Consider the following 22,810-nt stretch of genomic DNA (forward strand, 5'->3'; position numbering starts at 1 on the left):
TTAATATAAGGGTAGATTACAGGCTTTGTCTTGGCTATCAGAAACTGCTACGCTACCTTCTTCTGACGCGTTGGAATCATCACCTGCCGGCAGGGTTGCTGGTTCCCGGTTTATGAACAAGTAAATGTGCAAAAGCGTTATTAAGTAAGAAAAGACACGTGTAAAGAGTTCATATAAATTAGCACCGGCGCGTGTTAGTGACCAGCGCGGCGATGGCCAGCCCCGGGCGGGCGGGCGGCTGCGGGGCCCGCTGCCTTCGCCGGGCCGCCGCTCCCTCCCGCGCCCGGGGCCAGCGTGTGCCGGCAGGGCTCCACCGGCCCACGCGCAACCGCCGCGCCCGAGCCCGTATTGCCCCGGTGCCGCGTCCCGGCGCTGCGGCGGGGGAGCGGCGGCTGGAGGGCGGGGAGGCCGCCCGCTCCTCCCTCAGGCGGCGGCAGCCGACGCGAGGCGAGGCGAGGCGGGCGGCGTCCCGGTTGCCGTGGCGGCGGGAGGCGGGGGGGCAGCCGCGGGGGCCGCCGGGAGCGCGGGGGCCGCTGGGCCTTGCGCGCCGGCTGTGGTGGCGAACGGGCGGCGGGCGGCCGTTAACCGCCACCGTCTACCGTCAGGTGCTGCCCGCCGGCATGAGCAGCGGTGCTCGGACCAGCGGCGGGAGGAGGAGGAGGGCGGCCGCCCTTCTCAGCCCGCCGTCCTCCGCCAGCTCCGAGGGCGAGGAGCCCCTCAGCCCCTCCGGCTGCTCCCCGCTCTCCTCCGCGTCCCGCCCCAGCTCCCCGAGCGGCGAGGAGGAGGAGGAGGAGGAGGAGCGGGCGGCGGCCTCCCGGAGCCGGCGAGGCGATAGGTAACCCCTGCGTCTGGGCCCAGGTTGGAGCAGGGAGCCGGGCTCCGGACTCGCCTCCCTCCGCTTGAGGCCTCTGTTGGGGACGGAAGATTATTTCACAGAAACAGGGATTTGTTTGCATAGATCAGTGCTTTAGGCACCTCGTTCCCTTTTTATGATACTTTGGAAAGTCACAGGTTATGGTAGCTGAGTATTTTCATGGGTTCCAAAAATGTTTATGAGTTGTTGACCTGAGCCTCAAGGTCTTTGCGGGTTTAAAAGGTACAGCTATTCCTCCCATCCTTTTCTAAGAGACTAAAGGGTTATTTTGCCTAGCGTATATAGCTATATCCAGAGTCAGTTTTGTGTGTATATATTGCACAGTTCTTGTTCCTGTGGCTTAATTTCATTCCCTTTTAATTATATGCAAGCTTAATACGTCTTCTTTCCCTTGGCATTTCCTCAGCTTGACAGGAGAATAAATAATTCTTATTTCTCCCCTTAGTATAGAAGGGGGAAGAGTACGGAGTGCCTCGTTCTGGAATACAGCCCTTGCAATGGAAACTTTGCAGATTTGTGCAGTAACTGATGTTGGACGTAACTAGCAAGACGGAACTGGGTTAGAAGAGCCAGTGGGGTAAGGGAAGGACAGCTGAGCCTCACTGGGGTGCAGGATTCCGGTGGGGTTCTCAGGCTTCCATGGAGAGCAGCAAAGGAATATGGACCACACTGAACTTTCCTTAGAGGCATTTCTTGAAAAAGGTGCTAAAAGTCCTGGGAAAGTGTTCAAATGTAGTCAGAAATAGAAACTTTGGTGTGAAAAGCATATAAGCCAGTTTATGATCCCTCCTGTTTCTGCTTTTCTGTTACCTCCCCTCTTATTCCTTCCCAAGACGCAGTTTTGTTCACATACCTTGAAGTTCTGTAGCTCTCAGTTCAAACTGCTACCTGTCTTTGCAGCTTGAGATGCTACTTGAAACAGCTCTCAAGTTTTGGGCCCATTGCGGCTGTATTTCCTGGCAGTGGGAAGATGCAACTGAAGATGACCTCTGTTAGGGCCTGAGTTGGAACAATCTTGTGAAACTCTGTGGGCATAAGATACACTTCTCTCGTGCAGACACTGCATCTGAATAATTCTGCTGCTGTGTGTAATAAGTGTCTACCAAATGTTCATATAGCAGCTTCCGTATGTAACTGCCAAGATCTCAAAAATATAATAATAAAAAACACTACTTCTTACACAGCCACTACCCCCCCCCCCCCACATGCACACGCTCTCTCAAAGAGTCTTTTTGTTGTCCTCTTAAAACTACACAAAAATTAGCCGGAGGCAGACATTTAATGTGGGAAATACAATATTTGCAAAAGAGAGAGGCTGAAAACAAGGCCTTGTGAAATGGTGTTAGGCATTTTCATACTTTCATTATGAATCAGTGTTATGTTTGATGGCGTGACTTAAGTAAATATATGATAATCACAATGTTTTCTGCTAATCAGACTTCAGTTCTGATGCCAAATGTACCTAATTTGATGTAAGATACTTACATAAAAACAAATGTGTACTTGAGAATGTGGTACTTTAAGAAGTCTGTTATTTTAATTCTGAGGAAGGTTATAGCTGTGAACATGCTAGCATTTCAGAAAATGGTCAGTTGAAATTCAAGGTCTGTGTGGCTCTAAATACATAATCAGTGTGCCAGGGAGAGTGCAACCAGTGGCTGGGATGCACACTGAGAAGGATTGGGATCCTGTCTGTGCAATCTGAGAGCTTTAGACTCTGAGGAAGAGGAGAAATGTTTCTCCTAGCATTTCTTTACATTGAACTTATGCTTTCCTCTGTTTAAACTTAATTTTCTGTTATTTCTTACTTGTATACAAGAAGTTATTAATTTATTACTGTGATTTTTCTTTTGAGAGGTTAACAGCTTGAACTTTACAATTACAGATACAAGAAAACACATAGTAAATATTATTTTTCTTATTCATTCCTTCTACTGGTACTTTTTCTCAGGTTGGTCTAATACATCAGCATTATTCTAGTACAAGCTGCCATAATGCAAATCATGCATAGCAAAAGAATGTATTGAGGAAGTATCCCTGCCCAAAACATCAAGTCTGGACAAAGTTGTGTTGGTTTCCTGAATTTGAATGTGTAATACTTTTATCCTTATCTTTAGTAAACTTTCAGAGATTTATTTTCTAACAAAATATATTACTATGCATTCTTAAGTTCCATCCCTTATTATATGTACCTGTTTAAAAACTGTCTCTGTTGAATTTTTGGTCTCTGTTAACGCTGTAGCATAGAAGCCCTGGGGTGCAGCAGAATGTGTTGGACAACGCTGGGCTGGGGAGTGCTTGGCCTGTGCTGCTTCTGTCCATGCACACTGTGTCAGGGTGACCTGTCAGTTCCATCGTGCTACACCTCTGCGGGAGCACAGTATAAACAGAACTGGGGGCTGATTCCATGTGGGCAAAACAACCCTTTTCCAGGTTAGTTCCAGTGTGAATCAGTTCCCCTGGAAACCTCAGGGCTTGACCAGCAGTCATGTTAACACGCACACCTGTGTAGCAACAGTGGAGAAGATAGGACAAAAGTTCTGAGCACTGAGATTGTCCCCAGAAGCTTTGTATCACAGAAATATATTCTGAAGGTTAGTGGGACGTAGAATGTTTTGCAACAGAGTATTGTTCCCTGTGAATACCTACTACTTCATATTGGTAAAAACCAACTATCTTATGCTTGAAAGATTTATTTCATCACATCACATCACAGGCTTATTTGGATGTCTCTTCTGTAGCTTGAATTCAGCAAACAGAATTACTCACTGTAGCAAAGTATGTACGTAGGAAGGTATTTCCTCAGCCTGTATGTCCATATAAAAATACTGAAGTGGAGTCTAGTTTCACTCTTTTGTTGTTAAGAAAAAATCCTTTATAAGATAGAAGAAATCTTATAAAGAAATCTATTGGCATGTTTTCAATTTTTGTTATGAGACAGTAGGTGTCTAGAATATTATAAAAGATATTTCTGGCCTGGGGCTAGGATTGCTGCATTATTCATGAGCAAAGAAGTTAAGAGCAAGTTATGCAAGGTGTCCTATTAAAAGTCTAGTAGAACCTTGTATAATATCAGCAAGTATTGTATGCAAGCCATATACCTTAAGTATGTTTTCTTGGGAAAGCTTTTTAGGGTGGAAAACTTTACCTACTAGAATGCTGAGGTTGCTTGATATCAGGAATCCAATTCTATAGGACTTGACAGAAGAAAAAAATATTCTTGATTATCCTTTGCTTGTGCTAAAGGCCATTTGATAGACTGAACCTCTCTGTGCCCAAGGACAGGATATTAATGTTAAATCTCTGATTTCTCTTGGGTTCCATATGTGAGAAGGAAGGTGACACTTTGATGTTTCTGGTGTTTTTGTTTAGTTCAAAGAGGTAATGCTTGAATCCGTTCCACGTTTCGGAATGGGGAGGGGTGCGGAAATCACTAACAAGCTAGAATTTAGGAACTAGAATGTAATGGGGATGGTCAAGGTGCACTGTAAATCCCATTTATCCATTCTGGGGATAACTAACCAAGTAGAATGGTGATGTCATTGTTGTCACAATATGCTGTAAAAGAAATGTCATTTTTCAAGGCAGTAGCACTGCTTAACTTTTCAATCAAATATATCACAGACAATATATTTTTTCACATTTCTTGTTTTTAATCCAGGAGGGCTGAAGACTCTGAAATATCAGGGGGGGAAAAAGAGTCACCTTTGAAACATAATCTTTCACCATGGGAAGAATGGTTCATTGGCAAAGAGAAGGAACTACGTGCCCGCTTACAAGCCAGAGCTGCAGAGGTGAATATGTCCGACTGGCTTGATGTTAAGGCTAATAGAAGATAGCAAGCACAGGAACACAGGGATTTTTTTACTTTGCTTGTGGAAACACAAGTAGTTTTGTCCATTATTTTTTAGTGTCTTGGGCCTCCATAGTGTTTGTGTTTGATGATGGTGATGTGATTCATGCTACGTGCATTCTCTTTTGCTAGATGTTATGCTTCATTGAAGTGGTGCTATATAATATTTTGCTTATCCAACTGTCAGGTAATGATTCAAGTTTAAAGGATTAAAACATATTTATATAATTGATACCTTGATTTTCATCGTGGGTACATATGCCTGCATGTAGGTAGTAAAACACGACAGGGCGTGTGCTGGGTGTAAGTATGCCAAGCTACTCGGTTAGATATGAGGCACAGTGTTGTTACCCACTTAGTGTGTAATTATACAGCTGTTTGGTGTCCTTTACCAGGGTAGGTTTCCCTGTCCCAGTGTTTTTTGCCCTTCTTCCATCTTTTGCCCCCTTGCAAATGAATGTGGTTCTTGAATACTGGGCCTGGGGCAGAACTGAGAGCGCTTTATCTTTTCCTGATTAACATGCATGGTGGCTGACCCTGAGTAGACACCAGATCCCTACCAAAGCTGCTCTATCGTTCCCCTCCTCAGTTGGACAGGGGAGAGAAAATATGAAAAAAGGCTTGTGGGTTGAGATAAGGTCAGGGAGAGATCATCAGTTACCATCACAGGCAAAACAGACTCAACTTGGGGAAATGAGCTTAATTTATTACCAATCAAGTCAGAGTACGATAATGAAAAATAAAAACAAATCTTAAAAAACGCCTTTCCCCCACCCCTCCCTTCTTCCCGGGCTTAATTTTACTCCCAGTTTTCTTTACCTCCTCCCCTCCAGCAGCACAGGGGGCCGAGGAATGGGGGTTGTGTCAGTTCATCACACACTGTCTCTGCCACCCCTTCCTCCTCAGGGGGAGGACTCTTCACACACTTCCCCTGCTGCAGCGTGGGGTCCCTCCCATGGGAGACAGTCCTCCATGGACTTCTCCAATGCGAGTCCTTCCCATGGGCTTCAGTTCATCACCAACGCTCCAGCGTGAGTCGCTCCCACAGGATGCAGTCCTTGAGGAGCAGACAGCTTCAGCATGGGTCCCCTATGAGTCCACAGGTCCTGCCAGGAGCCTGATCCAGCATGGGCTTCCCACGGAATCACAGCCTCCTTCAGACACCCATCTGCTCTGGTGTGGGGCCCTCCATGTGCTGCAGCGGACATCTGCTGCACCATTAACCTCCCTGGGCTGCAGGGGCACAGCCTGCCTCACCATGGTCTTCACCACAGGCTGCAGGGGAATCTGCTCTGGCACCTGGAGCACCTCGTCCCCCTTCTTCTTCACTGACCTTGGTGTCTGCAGGGCTGTTCCTCTCATATATTCTCACTTCTCTCTCCCAGCTGCTGTGGTAGTTGTTTTCCCCCCTTCTTAAATATGTTATCCCGGAGGCGCTGCCATCGTCACGGATGGGCTCGGTCTTGGCCAGCGACGGGTCCATCTTGGAGCTGGCTGGCATTGGCTCTGTCAGACATGGGGAAAGCTTCTGGCAGCTTCTCACAGAAGCCCCCCCCAGTAGCCCCTTGCTACCAAAACGTTGCCACGCAAACCCAATACAATCTATTTGTAGTTGCAGGTGGTTAAATGATACTGTTATTTAAAATAAAACTGGAAGTATTGGGCAGTGGTTAGAACTATCAAGGTTAGATCATTTCTCACTTTAGTTACTGATTAGTTGTTTGACCTTGAGCAATGTCCTGATCTTTCAGTGATTCACTTTATCTGTAAAGTGAATATAACATACAGCTGTTTTATGTGGGGTACCTCATGTTGTTTATAAAACACCCACCACTGGAAGGTTCTGGAACAGTCTTTTAGAGGTCAGCATAACACCAAAATAGTTTGTTCAACTTGAGGGATATGTTCTGATCTTTTAATATTCACCACACATTTTATGACTTCCCCTTTAAGTTCCAGTTTGGTAATTGTCTCTCCCTATTTTGATTTCTAAGTACAAAAAAAGACCTAAAGTAATTTCTGGTGTCACGTAGAAAATGTGGTTTGTGCATGGACTTCTCATGTGGTCTTGATGAGGAACCAAAGCAATTCATTCTTGCGTTTCACACAATAGCATTTTATACAGTACTAAACATAAGCTAGAAGATGCGTTGTTTAACTATATAGTAAGAGCAGGCATAGGACAAGCATTACTTAGAGCCAGGTAGAAACCGGTGGAATAGGTAAATGTTTTATTTTTAACTTGTAAGATTTTGAAAACATCAGGTGTGAAACTGCAATGTAAGCAACTCAAATAGCTTATATCGGGAAAAAATACAATCAACCTTTTTGTGAGATGCTGGAACAGAACATACATTGCGATATAAAAATGTATTACTACATTTGCATATAACAAGTATTCTAAACTGATATCCTGAGAAAAAACAGTGAAGTCCCAGCTCTTTTGCTGATGGCAGCGCTGAGTCTGCCCTGAATATCGGAAATGTGGATAAACATTTGGAGTGGATAGTGGATGGGGTCTTCTAGGGTACGGACAGTGCCATCCCCTTTTACAGAAACCAGGATCCCTGCAATAGTCTTGGAACTCAGGGGAGGTGTTAGCTGCTGTGACTTTGCCTCAATACAGCAACAACTATATTTTCAAACTGTGTCTGTATTGTGAGTGTGTTTGAGCTCTCTGGAGGCTCCTAGTTTTTCTTGATGTCTTATTAAATTGAAATTCAGTGTCATAAGAAGAGGGGGCTCCCAATGAAACTGATTGCAGTGTCAGGACCGTAAAATAAGTTTCATGGAAGTAATTCCATCTGTTTTTAAAGGTATGAATTTTCACTGAAAAATAGCACTTTGTGCTAATGCTACAGGTAGAGAAGCTAGACATCTCAAATTGTTGTATTAGTCATTGTTTTTTGATTCATTTCCTGAGAGAGGTATAAGTGATTGCATATATGCTGTATGTCCTATAAAGACACTTCAGATTTTCTTCTCTCATCTTCAGAATAAAGCTCCTGTTTCAAAGTTTGCTAAAATCTGCAATACTTTTATATTTAATAAGCTTTGGGTTAAGCCCTAAGGTTCCTGTAGTTTAGTACTAAAAATCACAACTGAGTAATATTTCACTTAGCTTTTGATGCCTTCCTGAATGCAGAGCAGTACACTGTGTAAATTTTAAGTATTGTAAAAAAAGTACTGATTCCACTGACTGAGAGGCCGCTCAGATGAGCTGAGTGATTTGTTATGTTTCCAAAACCTAATTAAAATACGTATTTTCAGTTCATATTCTAAAAATGATACATTTCCATTGATTGTATTTCATAATATTTCTGTGTTGACCGTCATCCATCTTTTCCAAAATATTAATGAAGGAAAAATTTCAAAATCTAATGCTTACATTATTTTAACTGCAGCACTGTTTCCAGTATTGAGTGTATTGGTGTAGATGGTCACCACAGATTTAAGATGTATACTTTTTCTTTAATTAGGAAATGAATATACAGCTAGAGAAGATGAAGCAAAAGCAGGAATGTGAAAGGAGGAAAAGGATAGCTGAAGAGAAGCACAAGGAATGGGTCCAAAAAAAGAAAGAAGAGGTAAATATTGCTCTGGCTGCAAACATTCTAGCACATACCATGCTTAAGTAAACCTGGGTAAAATTTACTTAGGCTGTTCGGACACCATGTTTTCAGTTTGCTGAATGAATGTCTGTTTTAATTGAAAATTATAAAACCATGCCAACACAGTTAAACAATTTTCCAAGACTTATATCTTTTTTTTTTAATCCATAAGGCACAAAGAGATTTGTTTTCTGAGTAGCCAGATAACTGACAATTGTCCTGTATCTTTTGCAGTAGCCTTCTGCTAATTATAGCTGGGGTTCTGGTCTGCAGTATACCGTACTCTTTCTGACTTGCTAGGTTCAATGCCCGAGTGTTTTGGTTAAAGTGTACATCTTGACTGTCTGCAGTGTCTTGTACATCAAGCAGAGCCAGAAGAAGGATTTAGTTAAGTACCATTGTGGACAGGCAAATAGTATGGTAGAGTTTAGAGGGATAATTGAGGTGTGAGGCCAGATTCAGGAAATTCTCAGTAGACCACAGTTAACAATTGGGAATTCCTTCATCCAAAAAATCATTTCTGAGTGGGATCAAAAATTTTTTTAACTTCTCTTGAGAGGGATGCCGAAGTCCCGGGTCAGAAGCAGACAGAACTGAGATCTCAACAGGGCACTGTACAGCTCTGTGTCGCACAAAGCAAGCATGTGTACTGGGTGGCAAAAATGGGAATGTTTGGGAGGCTTGGGCATGTTCAGCCTGAGGGGGCATATGTGTTCATTGTCTTACAGTCTGTAGCAATACCAGTTGCTTACTGTTCTGTACTTCTGGTTCTGAATAAAATCAGATGAAGATCGATTAAAAATATCACAGTGGCATTAGTTGGGCTAGATATCCAGACCTCATACATTTGTCTCCGCCATTTCAGAACTCCTTCAGATTCAGTCTAGAACCCCTAGAATAACCTGTGTTTGGATCTAATGTAATTACTCTTAGTCTAGGGGCTGACTGGATGATTTGGCATAAACCCGCCCCAAAACCAGTCCTGCTCTCAGGATCGTTTATTATGATGTAGAAAGGATCCTTCTGTATTAAAGTACACAGCAAAAAGTAGAAGATGTATTATTCAGCACAAACAATGCCCTTTTCCTCTTCTAAAATACAAATTAAATTATAGGTGTCTGTAACTATTCATTGGCTTGAAAGAGTTTGGGCTGCCTGTTAAAATTGTTCGCAGTTCAAAACAGTGAAAGTTCTCCTTCACCCTCCCCTCCCCTGCCCTCAGCTTCTGTAAACTTCTACTTATTTGGGTCCTCTTTGGACCTTTCCCTTTGTGGATTTACTGATTAACTTCTTTTCTATTGTCAATGGGAATATGAGGCCTTTTTTATGGTAATCACATCAGCCCAGAGGACGGGAAAAAACATATTTGTGTCTGGACTTTATCGTATTATATTTTGGAAGGATAAGGTTACCCTTAGGCCACGTCCCAAGCTTTTACCAAAAGTAATCTGATTTTCATTTAAATCAGATGATTCATTGGCTAGTCTTTTCTGTAAACCACACTCAAATCAAGAACACACTGAACTTAAGAGCTTAGCTGTCTTTAGGATATTAACATTTGTGCTGCATAGACCTTACTACTTCAATTGTCTACAAGAGTATTTGTGGATCTGGACACAGACTGAAGGCTAAATAAGTCAATTCAGTGACTAAGAAGATGTTTAAAGTTGTGTGAAGATTTCACATGAAGTTTAAGGTTAGATTCATGAGCACTGACAGTTGCTGTGATTTTCTTGGCGAGCGTGTATACATCTTGCATTTGGGAAAGCTCATTTCATTTCCTCCCGGAAGCATGCAAAGGTGCTCCTTGAGGCAAAACTTGCAGTATTTTTCACTGAAATATGCATTAAGCACTTACCTTTTTCATATCCAGTTACTGATTCTGAACCCATGTGTCTAGACTGCAGAAACTGCTTTGCTTGACAGGAGGCAGTACTTTCAAGGGTGTTACTTTTATGATCTCCACGAGTCTGTATCCTTTCCCATTGCTGAATACTGTACCGATGAAGGACGTATGGGATGGTTAAGCATACATGAAACCTTTTCCTTCACCTTGAGCATCCAGCACCAGGAGAAACCACTGGAAAAATCTTCATACCGTGAATATGAGACACATTTATGTAAGAAGTAGAATGTTTGTATGTGCATAAAAGAATTCTGGTGGTTTTCTGTATGCCAAGCCAGTTTTCTTGCATTTTGTGCGTGGCAATGTCAGTTCTGATGATCTGACTGTTAAATATAGTCCTTTTGGGTCAGATTAGGAAGCAAAGCTTGAGCATTATTTGTTTTCACTGGCACTTTCTCTTTTTTATTGTTTAATATACATTTAAAACTATATGCTGTGAAGTTTTTTTATGCTTCCAATCATTTTGCATAAACCATTTTTGAAAATAAAGGAATTATAACCATTTAATATTCTTTCATGTAAATAGCTTTTGTGATTTTTAAAGGTTGTAAAAGAACCAGAAGCAGTATATTGAAATATGAGCTATTAAAGAATTTTCTAAGCTGTGAAATATGCTTATACAAATATGGAAAAATTTTGCAGATCGCTAGGAATTAAGAGCTTAATAAAATCAACTGTCGGCACTATCCTGGCTCTACTAATGCTTTTACAATTTTCAGTAAGACACTAGATCTCTGCTGGAAAAAAACAGTCTTACTTTCTCTCTCCCCTAAGGCTGAGTCATTTGTGGGCAAACAGTAAATTGTCTGTTTGACTTGTTTTGTTCTAGATGTAATAGAGCTCTATTTCTTAACAAGTCACAGAATTATCAATCAAAATATTTTAACTCTAAAATATCTCCAAATTTGCTTTTGATTCCAGAAGAAAATTTGCTTGAACATGATTTCTGTATTTAACTAAAACCTTTGTTTCTGAGTTACTGTTAGACTTATTGGTAGAAATGAGGTGGGTATGATTATAAATGCTGAGCAAGCAAAGTTGGTGTTCAGTGTCATGTTTTCATTATTGAAGTAGCTTTGATTTGAGTGGTATGCAGAACTGGACAAAGATCAGCCAAGACATTAGAATCTGTCTTAATCTTTCTGGAATGTTAAAATATTTGCTTGATTTGCTGTATTTAGACTCCAGTTTGGTAAGGAGCTCTGTGTAGGCAACTTGTAGCTGTGGAGTTTAAAAAGAAAGGAATTGACATCCTTGATCCCCATCTCGTCATAGAATAGATCTTGAATAGGTATTGAAAACTTAACTACTGTCTCATTTCTTCAGGTTAGAATTAATGCTTGTGAAAGCTTATTTCCTCTGTGTCTGTTCATTCTGGCACTTCATGTGTTTATGTGTTTTTTCTTTTCCAGGTTGTGGTTTGGTTTTGTTTTTTTTGGACCAAGAAAGGACCCATCCTTAGTGGAATGAAGTTTCTATTGAAAATAAAACCAAGAGATAAAAAATGGCTAGAATTTATCATTTGATGTTTATATGCTGATTCCTGGTAGATACTTAACAGTTCAGTGAAGTTTAGTCAGTGTTCTCCACCACAGACTAAGTTTAAAAAAGCAAACAACCACCATCAACACCCTCACCTCACCCTCCCAAACTGTATCTTGGAATTATTTGGATCGGGGGAACTAATGTGTGATACATTTTGAAAATGTCCTCTCTGTAGTGGCATCTTTGTGACTTGTGTCTTGTCAGATGTGTTCTTGCTTAACAAATAGTAGTTTTGTGACTGTTTGGCTTAGCAGGCTGTAGAGGATACCAAGGCTGTTGGCAGACTTGGGTAGATAACAGTTTAAGGAGGAAGATAAGAAGTGCAGCTTAACATCTTTGGTATATTCAGGAATCTGATTTCTGGTTCCTTCCAAGAATTTTTCTCTCTCATCTAAATTCTGATGGATTCATATGTGATGACAAAACTCTGGCTGTGTATAAAATACACAAACCAAATGTGATAGGTGAGGTCATAGATGTTCAGAGTTGATCACTCATTCATACTTTCTTTTGCAGTGTTTCCTTTGAAGATGACCGGAATTGTTCAATTCCAAGTTCCTTCACAGTGTGACCAGGCACTGGTTCTACTGCCTGATAAATTACTGTGTTCTATTCAGTGTCACTTTCTGGCGATGCTAGTGAAAAGCTTCTCTTCTGTTCTGGAGAATATGTAAGCTGCTGTCTGAAGCCAGTTTGGGTTTTTTGCCCTCATTTGCCCTTGAGTTAATTAATTCAAGACATATGTAGCCTTCTTCCAGGAAGAAGACTTTACCCTTACAACCTCATCTCCCAGGAATTAGGTGCAGAATGGAGAGCTCCTTGCTAGATTTTGGTTTATAAATCCTTTGTATTTCCAGATTTTCTTTCTTCCTTATTCTGTGTCCCCTTACTGGTATTTCTCTAAAGAACTGAGGATGGTTTTGACATTTACGTAGTCTCAACTGAAATGTTCTTATCTTCCTGTAAACAGGGACCCAGCCCCTGCCTTTGTACTTTGTAAGAGTAATTTGGGTTTGACTTGCCCACCTATCAAGAGTGCTGTGTTTACAAGACTCTATCTGAAGAACCCCAGTTATATATGACTGACTTCCTAACGTTTTGTCATAGAATAAGAAGCTTATTGTGGACAGTAGCAAGCTTTTTTTCTTTTCCTGTTTTACATGAACTTTTGATCCTGAGATGTGGAGTCTCTTTCATTCCTATCAACAGCTATGGGACTAAACACTTAAGGAAGGTATATGTAAGCGCTGAATTACTGATTAATTGCCTTCAAATCAAAGTACCAAAGGCTTTTTGAGAAATGCACTGTGGACGCATAAACTGTGACGTGTATGTAAACTGACGTGACCATTTAATTCTTGAGAACAGTGCCATAACAGTCAGAACCTCTTATGAAATAAAGCTGAATAAAATATTAGGATTAGGGGTCTAGGCCTGATGACAATGGCTTCTTGATTAAATATTTTAAAAATTAACACCGATGCAGTGTACTCTACCCTTTACGCTCTATTTAATGTGGTATCTTCCGATCATACTTAATCCACCTTTATTGGCTCTGCAAATCTGCGTCATTCTTAGAATGCCAATAGAATATGAACTTCGAAATATCTAGAGTTATTAATTTCATGTATATGCTTATATGTAGCTATAAATATTTCTATTATATATTGTTGTGGGTTAGCCCCAGTAGGCAGCTAAGCCCCACGCCCCTGCTCGCTCACCCCCCCACAGCAGGGTGGGGGAGAGAATCGGAAGAGTAAATAAAAGTGAGAAAACTCGTGAGCTGAGGTAAAGACAGTTTAATGGGTAAAGCAAAAGCTGTGCACACAGGGAAAGCAAAATAAGGAATTCATTCGCTACTTCCCATCGGCAGGCGGGTGTTTAACATTTTGCATGGCTTCATTTTCCATAACAATTACTTGGGAAAACAAATGCTATAACTCATAACATTCCCCATTCCTGCTTTCCCCCAGCTTCAACTGCTGAGCCATGTGTCAGATGGTGTGGGACATCCCTGGGGTCAGTTGGGGCCAGCTGTCCCAGCTGTGTGCCCTCCCAGCTCCTTGTGCACCCCCCGCCTGCTCACTGGTGGGGTGGGGTGAGGGGCAGGAAAGGCCTTGACTCTGTGTCAGCCCTGCTCAGCAACAACTAAACCATTGTGTTATCAACACTGTTTTGATCACAGATCCAAACCAAAACACCACAGGAGCTGCTATGAAGAAAATTAACTCCATCCCAGCCACAAACCGGTACATATATGTATATTGGCAGCAATAACTGAAATCTCAAAAGTGGAATGCTTGCATCCCAAAATAACTATAACTCATGTTAACATCCTTGTCTTTAGTCTTTAACGTGCATATAATGCTTTATGCTATAGTAATGTGATACCTAGCAAAGTTGTAAGAGCACAAGTAGTGACGTTACACATTTTACATTGGTATTAGAGTAATTAGTTTTTCCAATCTTCATTTGACTGTAGCATTTCAAACACTTTCTGCATTGTTGAGCAGAGAATAAGGAATCGCTTTTTATTTTTTCTTAAAGGTAAATATGAGCAAAGCACGCAATAATCACAGAACTTTGATGTTCAATTTCTTTTTGTTGGTTTTTTTTTTCAGTAAGTCCCCATTACTTGGTGAAAAACATAGTTTTAATGGAAGACAGGTACAGGATGGGAAAATTCTGTTTTGATGCTTTTTCACAGAATTTTTTTTCTTATAATTTACTTTGGTACTGGCTGATAGTCCTTATAAGAAGGAAAAAGCAGTAAGAAAAATTAAAGCCTAGAGCCAACGCACTATAAAATAGTGAATGACAATGTTCTTGGAGCAGACTTCCCTTGGTGTACTGCATGATTCCTCCCAGAAGAGGGATTTGGTTTCCAACTCTTACCCCAAAGACTTTTTGTTTAATGCATATTTTAACTCACCCTTTGTTAATACAGAACACAGGTTGTTGGGCAGCCTGAGCATGACTTTCAAGTTAAAAAGTCATGCTCACTGATGCTGTCTTTCTTTCATCCAATGAATTGTTAATCATTTTGTGAGGAGTGGTACCGCTTCAACAGAAGGGGAGGAGAAATCTGTCATCCCAGCCTGCAGCCTGGTAGATGGAGTCTTCTCCCCACAGTGGGACATGATAGTTTGAATCACCTTAGGCAGAGAGGGAATGCAGTCCGGATCTTCCCTGTCCTAAGTTAATGTTCTAACAGCTGAGCTATTCTGAGTCAAAGCAGTGGTTGCTGCTACATTTTATATAGAGCCTGATGTACTATGGCTTTTGCTGACAGTTCAGACTTGAAAGAGATGCTGAGATGTTCACCTTTTTCCAGACTGAACCCTTTCAAGAAATGTATTTGTGAGGGAAGCTTAAATATCTAGCATCAATACCTTCCAGCCTTGAGAACCAATGTGATTTAAGAATTTAAATTTTCTGTTTGCATGCCCAATTCTGTCTCTACAAATCTAAACTTTTTTTTGTGTAACTTTGGGCCTAATTTCTAAAGGGTTTTGTGGGTTTTTCGGCATCTAGACTTGCAGTACTTTACAAAACAGTCTTGTGGGGGGTTTTTGGTTTGTTTTTTTTTTGGTGGGGTTTTTGTTTGGGTTTCTTTTTTCTTTAGCACAGTGTTGGCGTGTCTTTACACAAAACTTTTCTGTGGGGTTGTGCATGGCCAATGCCAAGGGTATTGTGTCCAGACTTACCTTTAGGTTTCTGTAAGTAGCATGAACTAATTTCTCATGGTTAGTGCTAGAATGAGTGCAGGAGGAATTCAGGGTGGCAGGTGGTTAAAATACGAGTGCTCATGTATTTCAGCAGCCTTAGTGGAGCCTGCATTCTTCTGAAGACCCCAAGAGTGTCCAGGGACCAAGTACACTGAGACTTACTTCTTGTCACATATATTGAGTACCGACATGAAAGGAGCAGTTTGGAGAAAGATCCACATATGTAACCATCTTACAGTTCTCCAATTACTAGACCGTATCAGGGCCTGCATGACTTTGTGTGAACTTGAGCAGTAAATCGTTGTAAACCTGCCTGTCAGTCGACAACTGCAGCTCAGTGTTCTTTCACTGACCTCCTTTCTAGTCTCTTGTTCTTTTCACATGCCAATTCTGGAGACGTTAAAGAAGGATTTTGGTGGGCTAGGCTTGGTGACTGAGCTGTGTAATGGGGCTAACTTGAAAAGATAGTAACGATTGGCAGAACAACCCAGATTTCTGAGGCTGTGAAATGTGGTTGGCATTCAGGATTATTATGAGGATAAATGAGGAAATTTGGCTGTATCTTCTGATGTTGGCAGTGTGGACTCTTCCTATATTTCACCATCAGTCAGCATAAAATGATGCTAGAGTATGGTAGCTAAAATGTCAGAGCAAACAGCTGTGAAAGAGAACCGGTTATGTATGAAAAGAAAAACAATGTCACATTCTACACACCGGAAAATAGGAAAGGACTGCTGTGAAAGTGTCTTAAAAATACAAACCACAACATTAATTTCTGGAGATACTTCTGTTCAGTGACACTCTACATAGAAAATGCAGAACAGAAAGCAACTCTGCACTTGACCCTTTCCAGCCTCTCATTCAGTCATTGATATGAAAATACAGAAATATATATTTTAGTAATTTTCTTCCAGTTGGATATAGTGTCGCTGTTTTGCTGGCAATTGGGCTGTCTTCTGCCTGGAAGAGTATTTAATATTTCTGCCTTCTGTGAGGAAGAAAGTGGGATGCTGCTTCAAATTTTAAATTCCTTTGACAAATCTCCACATATATATAGGTCTGATTTTTTCTTGAAAAGTAAGTAGTCCTGCTGATGAGACATTGGTTTGGTAGTGACTCAGGGAGACACATGCTGCCTCCTGAGTCACCATCGTTGTTTTGTGGGATGGCTGGATTTGTTTTGGGTGGGGGATTTCCAAGTACTGACCTAGCCCAAGCTTCATTAGGTTGCGAGTCTTGATAGGATCACAGCCCAGAGCAGTGAACCTGCAGGCCAGATTTGTATCCTTTCTCCTTAATAGTGTGCTTGGGTGGGGTGGCAGGAGAACAAGCCTTTCTTGCAATGAGTAATTGGATATTTTACAATCAATACCTTAATTTATGTAATACCTGTAATCATATTTTCAAGTGTATGTAAATTTGCTAGTGGTTTAGTGAATAGATCGTGTCTGGTTTTGAACATAAGATCAAAGAGAATTTTTAAAACCAAATCTGACAACACCAAGCATAAACAAATTATATCATTTCCCTCCCCCGTATATACGTGGAAGGAGAGTGAAGGGAGGATTGAAGAACATGTACATTAATATGCACATTCCTGGCATTTTTGATAGCCTTGTATAAGGGAAAGTAATGACGACAAGGGGAAGCTGGGAAGGTCAGGGTGACAGGAGCTTGACATGAAACAGGTTATTAAAGCAGCTGGGAATGTGGTGTAGGCTAACTTTATGAACGAAAAGCTGTTCTGTGCACGGGAGAAAGAGGAAGCGTTTCTGATTTGTCTGCAGAATAATTTCTAGGCAGCTGCAAAGTCGCCAGTTCTGCAGGGGCTCTCCCTGTCTTATGGATGTCTCACTGGAAGTAAACTTAGCAATAGTTGTGGCTTTAATGGTCGTGTGTGTGGCATATCATTGTTTACGTAGGACCTGCCTTAACTTTGGGACAGCCTAGATAGTGGCTAATCTCATCTAAAGTATTGTGATTAAAGATACATAATTTAAGAAGTTTCCCTACCTTTTAATTAGTCTGTAGAAAGGTTTTCAGTCTATTTGCTGCTTATAGTTGTCCATTATTGAACAATTCCCCGAGGTTTGCAAGGACCCCATTTTTTTTCCATTTTCTCCTATATTTATTTTTGTGCTTTTTGTACAAATAAAAATATGATGAGACACTTAGCTAAAAACTGTGGCTTTGAAAAGTCTACTTTTGTAACTCACTTTCGTGTACGATAGAGGTAAGCCAGCAAAACCCAAAAAATTTGAAATCTTGGTAAGCCTTCTTCACCAGTGGTTTTAACTCACTGTTCTAGCATATGTCACTCATCTACATTAATGCTTTTTATGGCTCCCACACTATCATTGTCTTGAAACAGGAGTTGTTGAGAGATGTGCGTGGGGAATATTTGGTAACGAAGGGACAGAGGAACAGCTCTGAATAAAAGAGATTAAGATGAATTTTAGATGATGAAAGAGGAAAAGCTTAGACAATCGGTTATTTGTTTTTCAGGCAGGTGACACTTAGGATCTGCATAATTTTCCAAAAATAGATTATTTTTCCTTTTTAACTTAAGCATGGAAGGGTTTATTTCCACTAAGAAAGATCTTGTTTCCATTCTTCACTAGTACAAAAATGTTTCAGAATCTCAAATTTTCTTTTTTTTCCAGAATGAAATTCTTTAATTGGTCTTAGTTGTAAATAAGAATTTTATCATATGTACAGGCCTTACAAACAAGGTTGTGAAATGATATTAAGAAGACTTCCTTTATTTTGTAGTTCTGTGGAGTTTTACATTCCAGAATATGCACTGAAATCGGAATGTATTCATATCTGACCATTTTCAGCTGATGTTCCCTATAATGTATTAGAAGTGAAATGGAAAGAAAAAAAACCAGCCCACAACTAAGCCAAGGAGTAAATATATTTAATAGCTAATTGTTTTGTGAAGTCATGTGCAGTGTGTACACAAATAATTCTTTGTTGTCAGATCAGAATATTTGACAAGAATATACCAACACAGTGGTACTGAAAGTATCATCGTGGTTTAGGTAAAGCAGCATCCACCTCAGAGATTATGGTAAATACAGTTAATAAGGCACAGCTTGTCAAAGGGGGGAAGAACCCTCAGAGTTAATGCATAATTTAGGTGCCGATGTTAAAATTGTAGTTATGCTTCTAGTGTTGGCAAACACAGACGGGCACACTAACACAAGCAATTCTGTAAACTGGCGGCTTCTGATAAGAAGTCCGCAGTTTAGCATTATGACATGCTCAGAAACAATGAATGCCAAGAGTACGCTAAGATTATGCTTAGGCTAATTTCTTTATCAAGACAATTTTGTGTAGTGTGGATGAGGATTCAAACATGAAAACATTTATTATCCGATACTACGTCGTCAAAAAAAATTGGCAAATGTTTCAACCTGGAAGCGACGCATTTTCTCTTTACTGGCCCTGGTTTTGCACCTCATCATCTCATCCAAAAAATGGCAGAAACGAGTTAGTGTTTTGCAGGGCAATATAAGCTGAAGTTTTTATTCTGTATGTTGGATTACTGGTAAACTTTGGTATGGCGGACAAGGGTTGAACCAGCAGATACCCTGTTTAGACCAGACTGAGAGAATTGTGATGGTCCCCAGTTCCAGTATTAGAGCTTTGCTTCTTTGTGCATAACGGGGTTTTCCAAAGGTGCAATAAATCTGGAAAAAAAGGGGAGGGGGGCCCATGGGGGGAGCAGGGCAGAGCTCTAGCTTTCTGCCTTTTTGTGCTTATAAGAGGTAAAATGGAAAGGGAATTATCTTCCTGCTCTTTATGTAAATATGTTTTTCCTCTTTTCCATAAAAAAGACAGACCCAGTTTATTATACTTCACAGTTGTAATCCTAGGCATTTGACATCCATACTGCCAACTATAATAATTCTGAGTCAGCATAAGTTCCTGCTGAACTACACATCTCCTTTGTTCAAGAGGAGTATGCAGGGGAGCATACAAGAAAAAGATTTCTTGAAAGAAAAACAATTTTATTCAGCAGTTCTTTTCTATGAGTGGAATCTGATCTGAAGTCTTCTGCCTCTCCTCCAAGTCATGTGCACCGCTTGTCTGTTAAAGATTTTTGCCTCTACGTGTGTATGCAGGTTCTTCAGAGCTAAGCAGAAGTAGTACTGACTCAGTGGAATCTCAGACATTTCATAAAGGTTACAGGGAAGGGAAGTGGCAGCTATTGTTAGACTTCAAATGAAAGTACCTCCCTCTCCAGATCAAGAAAAGGCCATCAGTATGTTCTTGGTAGCTTAGAGAATGGTCCCCAAGATGTTCTAAGACATTCTTCTATGCCGTTAGATACCTACACACTGAAAAGTCATAGAAGTGAATGACATCTCTGTGTATTGTATCTTCCAAATTATACAGGTAAAAATTTCACTTTACACTCAGTCACCACTTTTTGCCTACCCTAGAATGTGTTTTCTTGTTTTCCCTTTCATCCTTTGAAGAGGAGGAACATGTAGATTGATTCATAGAAGTAGTCCATATGCAAATGAAGAATATAAAAACATGAACTGGATTCTCATGTTAACTTCTTATTTTTATAATAAATGATGCTTAAGTGTGCTGAACAATCTGCATATGTCAAAGACTCTTAGAAGGGGGCAGTTTGCCTGACTTCCATTTGGAACTGTAGTTTGCTCTGGATTCACTGAAAAGTAAAACTAACACACCATTGTTAAGAATTGCAACCTATATTTCTTTCCCAGGAATGCTGATAAGTGTCTGAAGTGTTTTAAAAAAATATCTGAACAAATAAAACAGACTAGTAAACGTAATAGCATAAGGAGTGGTGAAAGTAAATTTTTTATTATGTGTTCTGACAAGTTTATATATTTAAAAGTATTTTATCTGGAATGTGGCGATGAATAGGTTCTGTTTTCAAAGAACTTGCAATACAATATTTTTTTCAGTATTATGATAATTGTGTTGGTAGTAATGTAATAAAATTAACTGTATCCCTCAAAAGGATTGCCCATTGAAACATACTGAAAAGTCTGTATTCTGTTTCTTTGATCTGTTTCATGTAGGAAAGAAGGGAAAGGGAACGAAAGCTGAGCAAAGAAATGGCAGAAAAAGCCACAAAGGAACTAGAAAAAATGCAGTTACAAGAAAAGGCCGAAGTAAAGTATCAAGAATGGTTAAAGAAGAAGAGAGCTGAAGAGGTAGAAAAGAAGAAGAAAGAGAAGGTATTAATCAACTAATCATTTATTTAGATGGGTTTACCTAATCTGTAATTTATTTTGAATATATTGGTTGATTGAATGGATTAGAATTTATCAAATGTTCATGTTGTACGTGAAGAAAACTTGCAGGAGTTGTAATGTTAGTGCATTGGAGACACTGAGGTACGGTCACTGAAGCAAAATGCATATTAATGTGTTTTTGTCAGTAGTCTTTGCAAACCCACTGCAGTTGTGATATGGTAAGGGAAGGAGAAATGCGAACCACACAATGAACCTTTATTACTCAGTCCTTTGCACAGTGACCCCAGCAGGAAATAGGCGGTATTCTGGGCATTTTGCTCCCAACACCACTGTTATCATTGTATTATCATTGTACTTGCACATATTTCTAATTGAAAACATTTTTCTTCATGTCTGTCTCTACCAATCTTATGCTAGGAGTTCTAATTCTAATGTTATTTCGTATTAATTAACCACCTATGCATTTTTATAGTGATCTTCAGAAGACGTTACTTGTAAGCTTCCTGAAGTACGGGCTTTGAGGTCCCCTAGTTCATTACAACAAATGCTCTATCAAGGCTACGCTTGCAGGAATCATCCAGAATTACACATATTGATAATAATTATGCCTGAAAACTATAAAATGTATGACCAGATGTCTTATCTGTGAAGTTGATTGGTTGTATTTTACTTTAATCAACATTACAGTATAATTTTTCAATAGAATATGTAATATCATAGGAGCACTACACTACTGTTGTAGCTAAGTGTGGGGGAGGATTGTGGTGAGAGGAATTTACCTATATTCCCTCTGTAATTACAGTGGTTGTTCTTGAAGTGCAGAACATATTTGTAAGTATTTCACAAGTACATATAATAATTTCTGTGGATTAATTTTAAAATACCTTAATCTCTATCAGATCAATTTTCAGGCCTTAATGGCCTTAATTCTGCAGTCTTTTAAAATTTCCCATATAATTAAAACACGTTTAAATATTCTGTACTGGTATTTACTTTCCGCTTAACAATCTGATTCTGTGTCTCTGCTGAGCCTCTGAAATGCACAGCACAAAGACCTTGAAACACAAGAAAATTAAAGCCATCAGACAGATTTAAACCACATGCATTCTTTTAGTCATGTCTTCGTTACGCAGGTTCTTACAAGCCATGTTCACAGTATCAACTGAACTTAGTTTAAATCCCAATGCCATGCCTAAACATACTGTTTTTACTCTTGCTTCTGATTAATGGTTCCCCAAGTTTGTTCCAGGCTTGGAGGCAACCCAGTCATGGCTGATATAGGGCTGTACAAATATGGGTAAATGAGAAGAGTGGATGGCTGTCTCATATGCAATAGCCTCTTTAGGCTAACTGCAGCACAGCAGTCATCTGCTCGTTGTCTTCAGAATATCTTCTACCTGTAGTCTTCTGAAAGGTTTCTGAGAGCTTTTCCTTAGAGGAAGCGCTGGATTAATGTGGAGGTTGATTTTTTTTTTTTTTTCAAACTTAAAAAAATTGCAACTTTTGTATTGTCAGGAAAATGTATTGTGTTTGAAAACATATTTGAAATATATTCAGCAGTCTGGGAATCTGCAAAAGATTTATTTACTGTTTTGTGTATATTGTACAGGGCTGTGTCAGTAAGTATCTGAGATTTTATTTTTTTTTTAGGAAAAAGAAAAAGAAAGGGAAGCTGAGCTACATGAGAAGAAAGCAAGATCAGAGAAGATGTTTAAGGAATGGCTACATAATGCTAGAAATAAACCACGCCCTGTTTTAAATGGCTATGGCTTCCCACATGGGAAGTCTGCAGGTTTGTACTTCGACTACACATATGTAGTGACTTAGGTTTGTGGTTCCTTCCCTCTAATCCTTTAATGTCAAATGCAGCCTGTTTGAGATTTTCATCCAATATCTAATTTTGGCACATGGGAATATATATCTCGTATGGTATAAGTCAGAGAAGCTTTTACTCTGAGACCCTTTTTGCATTTTTCATAGCACTTCATGTTATTTGGGTGGAAAATGACATTATTTGCGAGAACAATGTGGCATACCAAATTGTAAC

General features: G+C 40.2%; 1 protein-coding gene across 1 annotated transcript; it reads left to right on the forward strand.

The window, feature by feature from the left end:
- Positions 1-489: 489 nt before the first annotated feature.
- Positions 490-22,605, forward strand: CCDC34 (coiled-coil domain containing 34). Its single transcript, XM_064452835.1, has 5 exons — positions 490-835; positions 4,536-4,668; positions 8,207-8,314; positions 20,587-20,745; positions 22,414-22,605. Exons 1-5 carry the CDS (start codon positions 621-623, stop codon positions 22,588-22,590), a joined length of 792 nt encoding a protein of 263 aa, XP_064308905.1. The 5' UTR covers positions 490-620; the 3' UTR covers positions 22,591-22,605.
- The last annotated feature ends 205 nt before the right edge of the window (positions 22,606-22,810 follow it).

Source organism: Phalacrocorax carbo, chromosome 5, assembly GCF_963921805.1.
Source record: "Phalacrocorax carbo chromosome 5, bPhaCar2.1, whole genome shotgun sequence".
NCBI classification, from domain to species: Eukaryota; Metazoa; Chordata; class Aves; order Suliformes; family Phalacrocoracidae; genus Phalacrocorax; species Phalacrocorax carbo.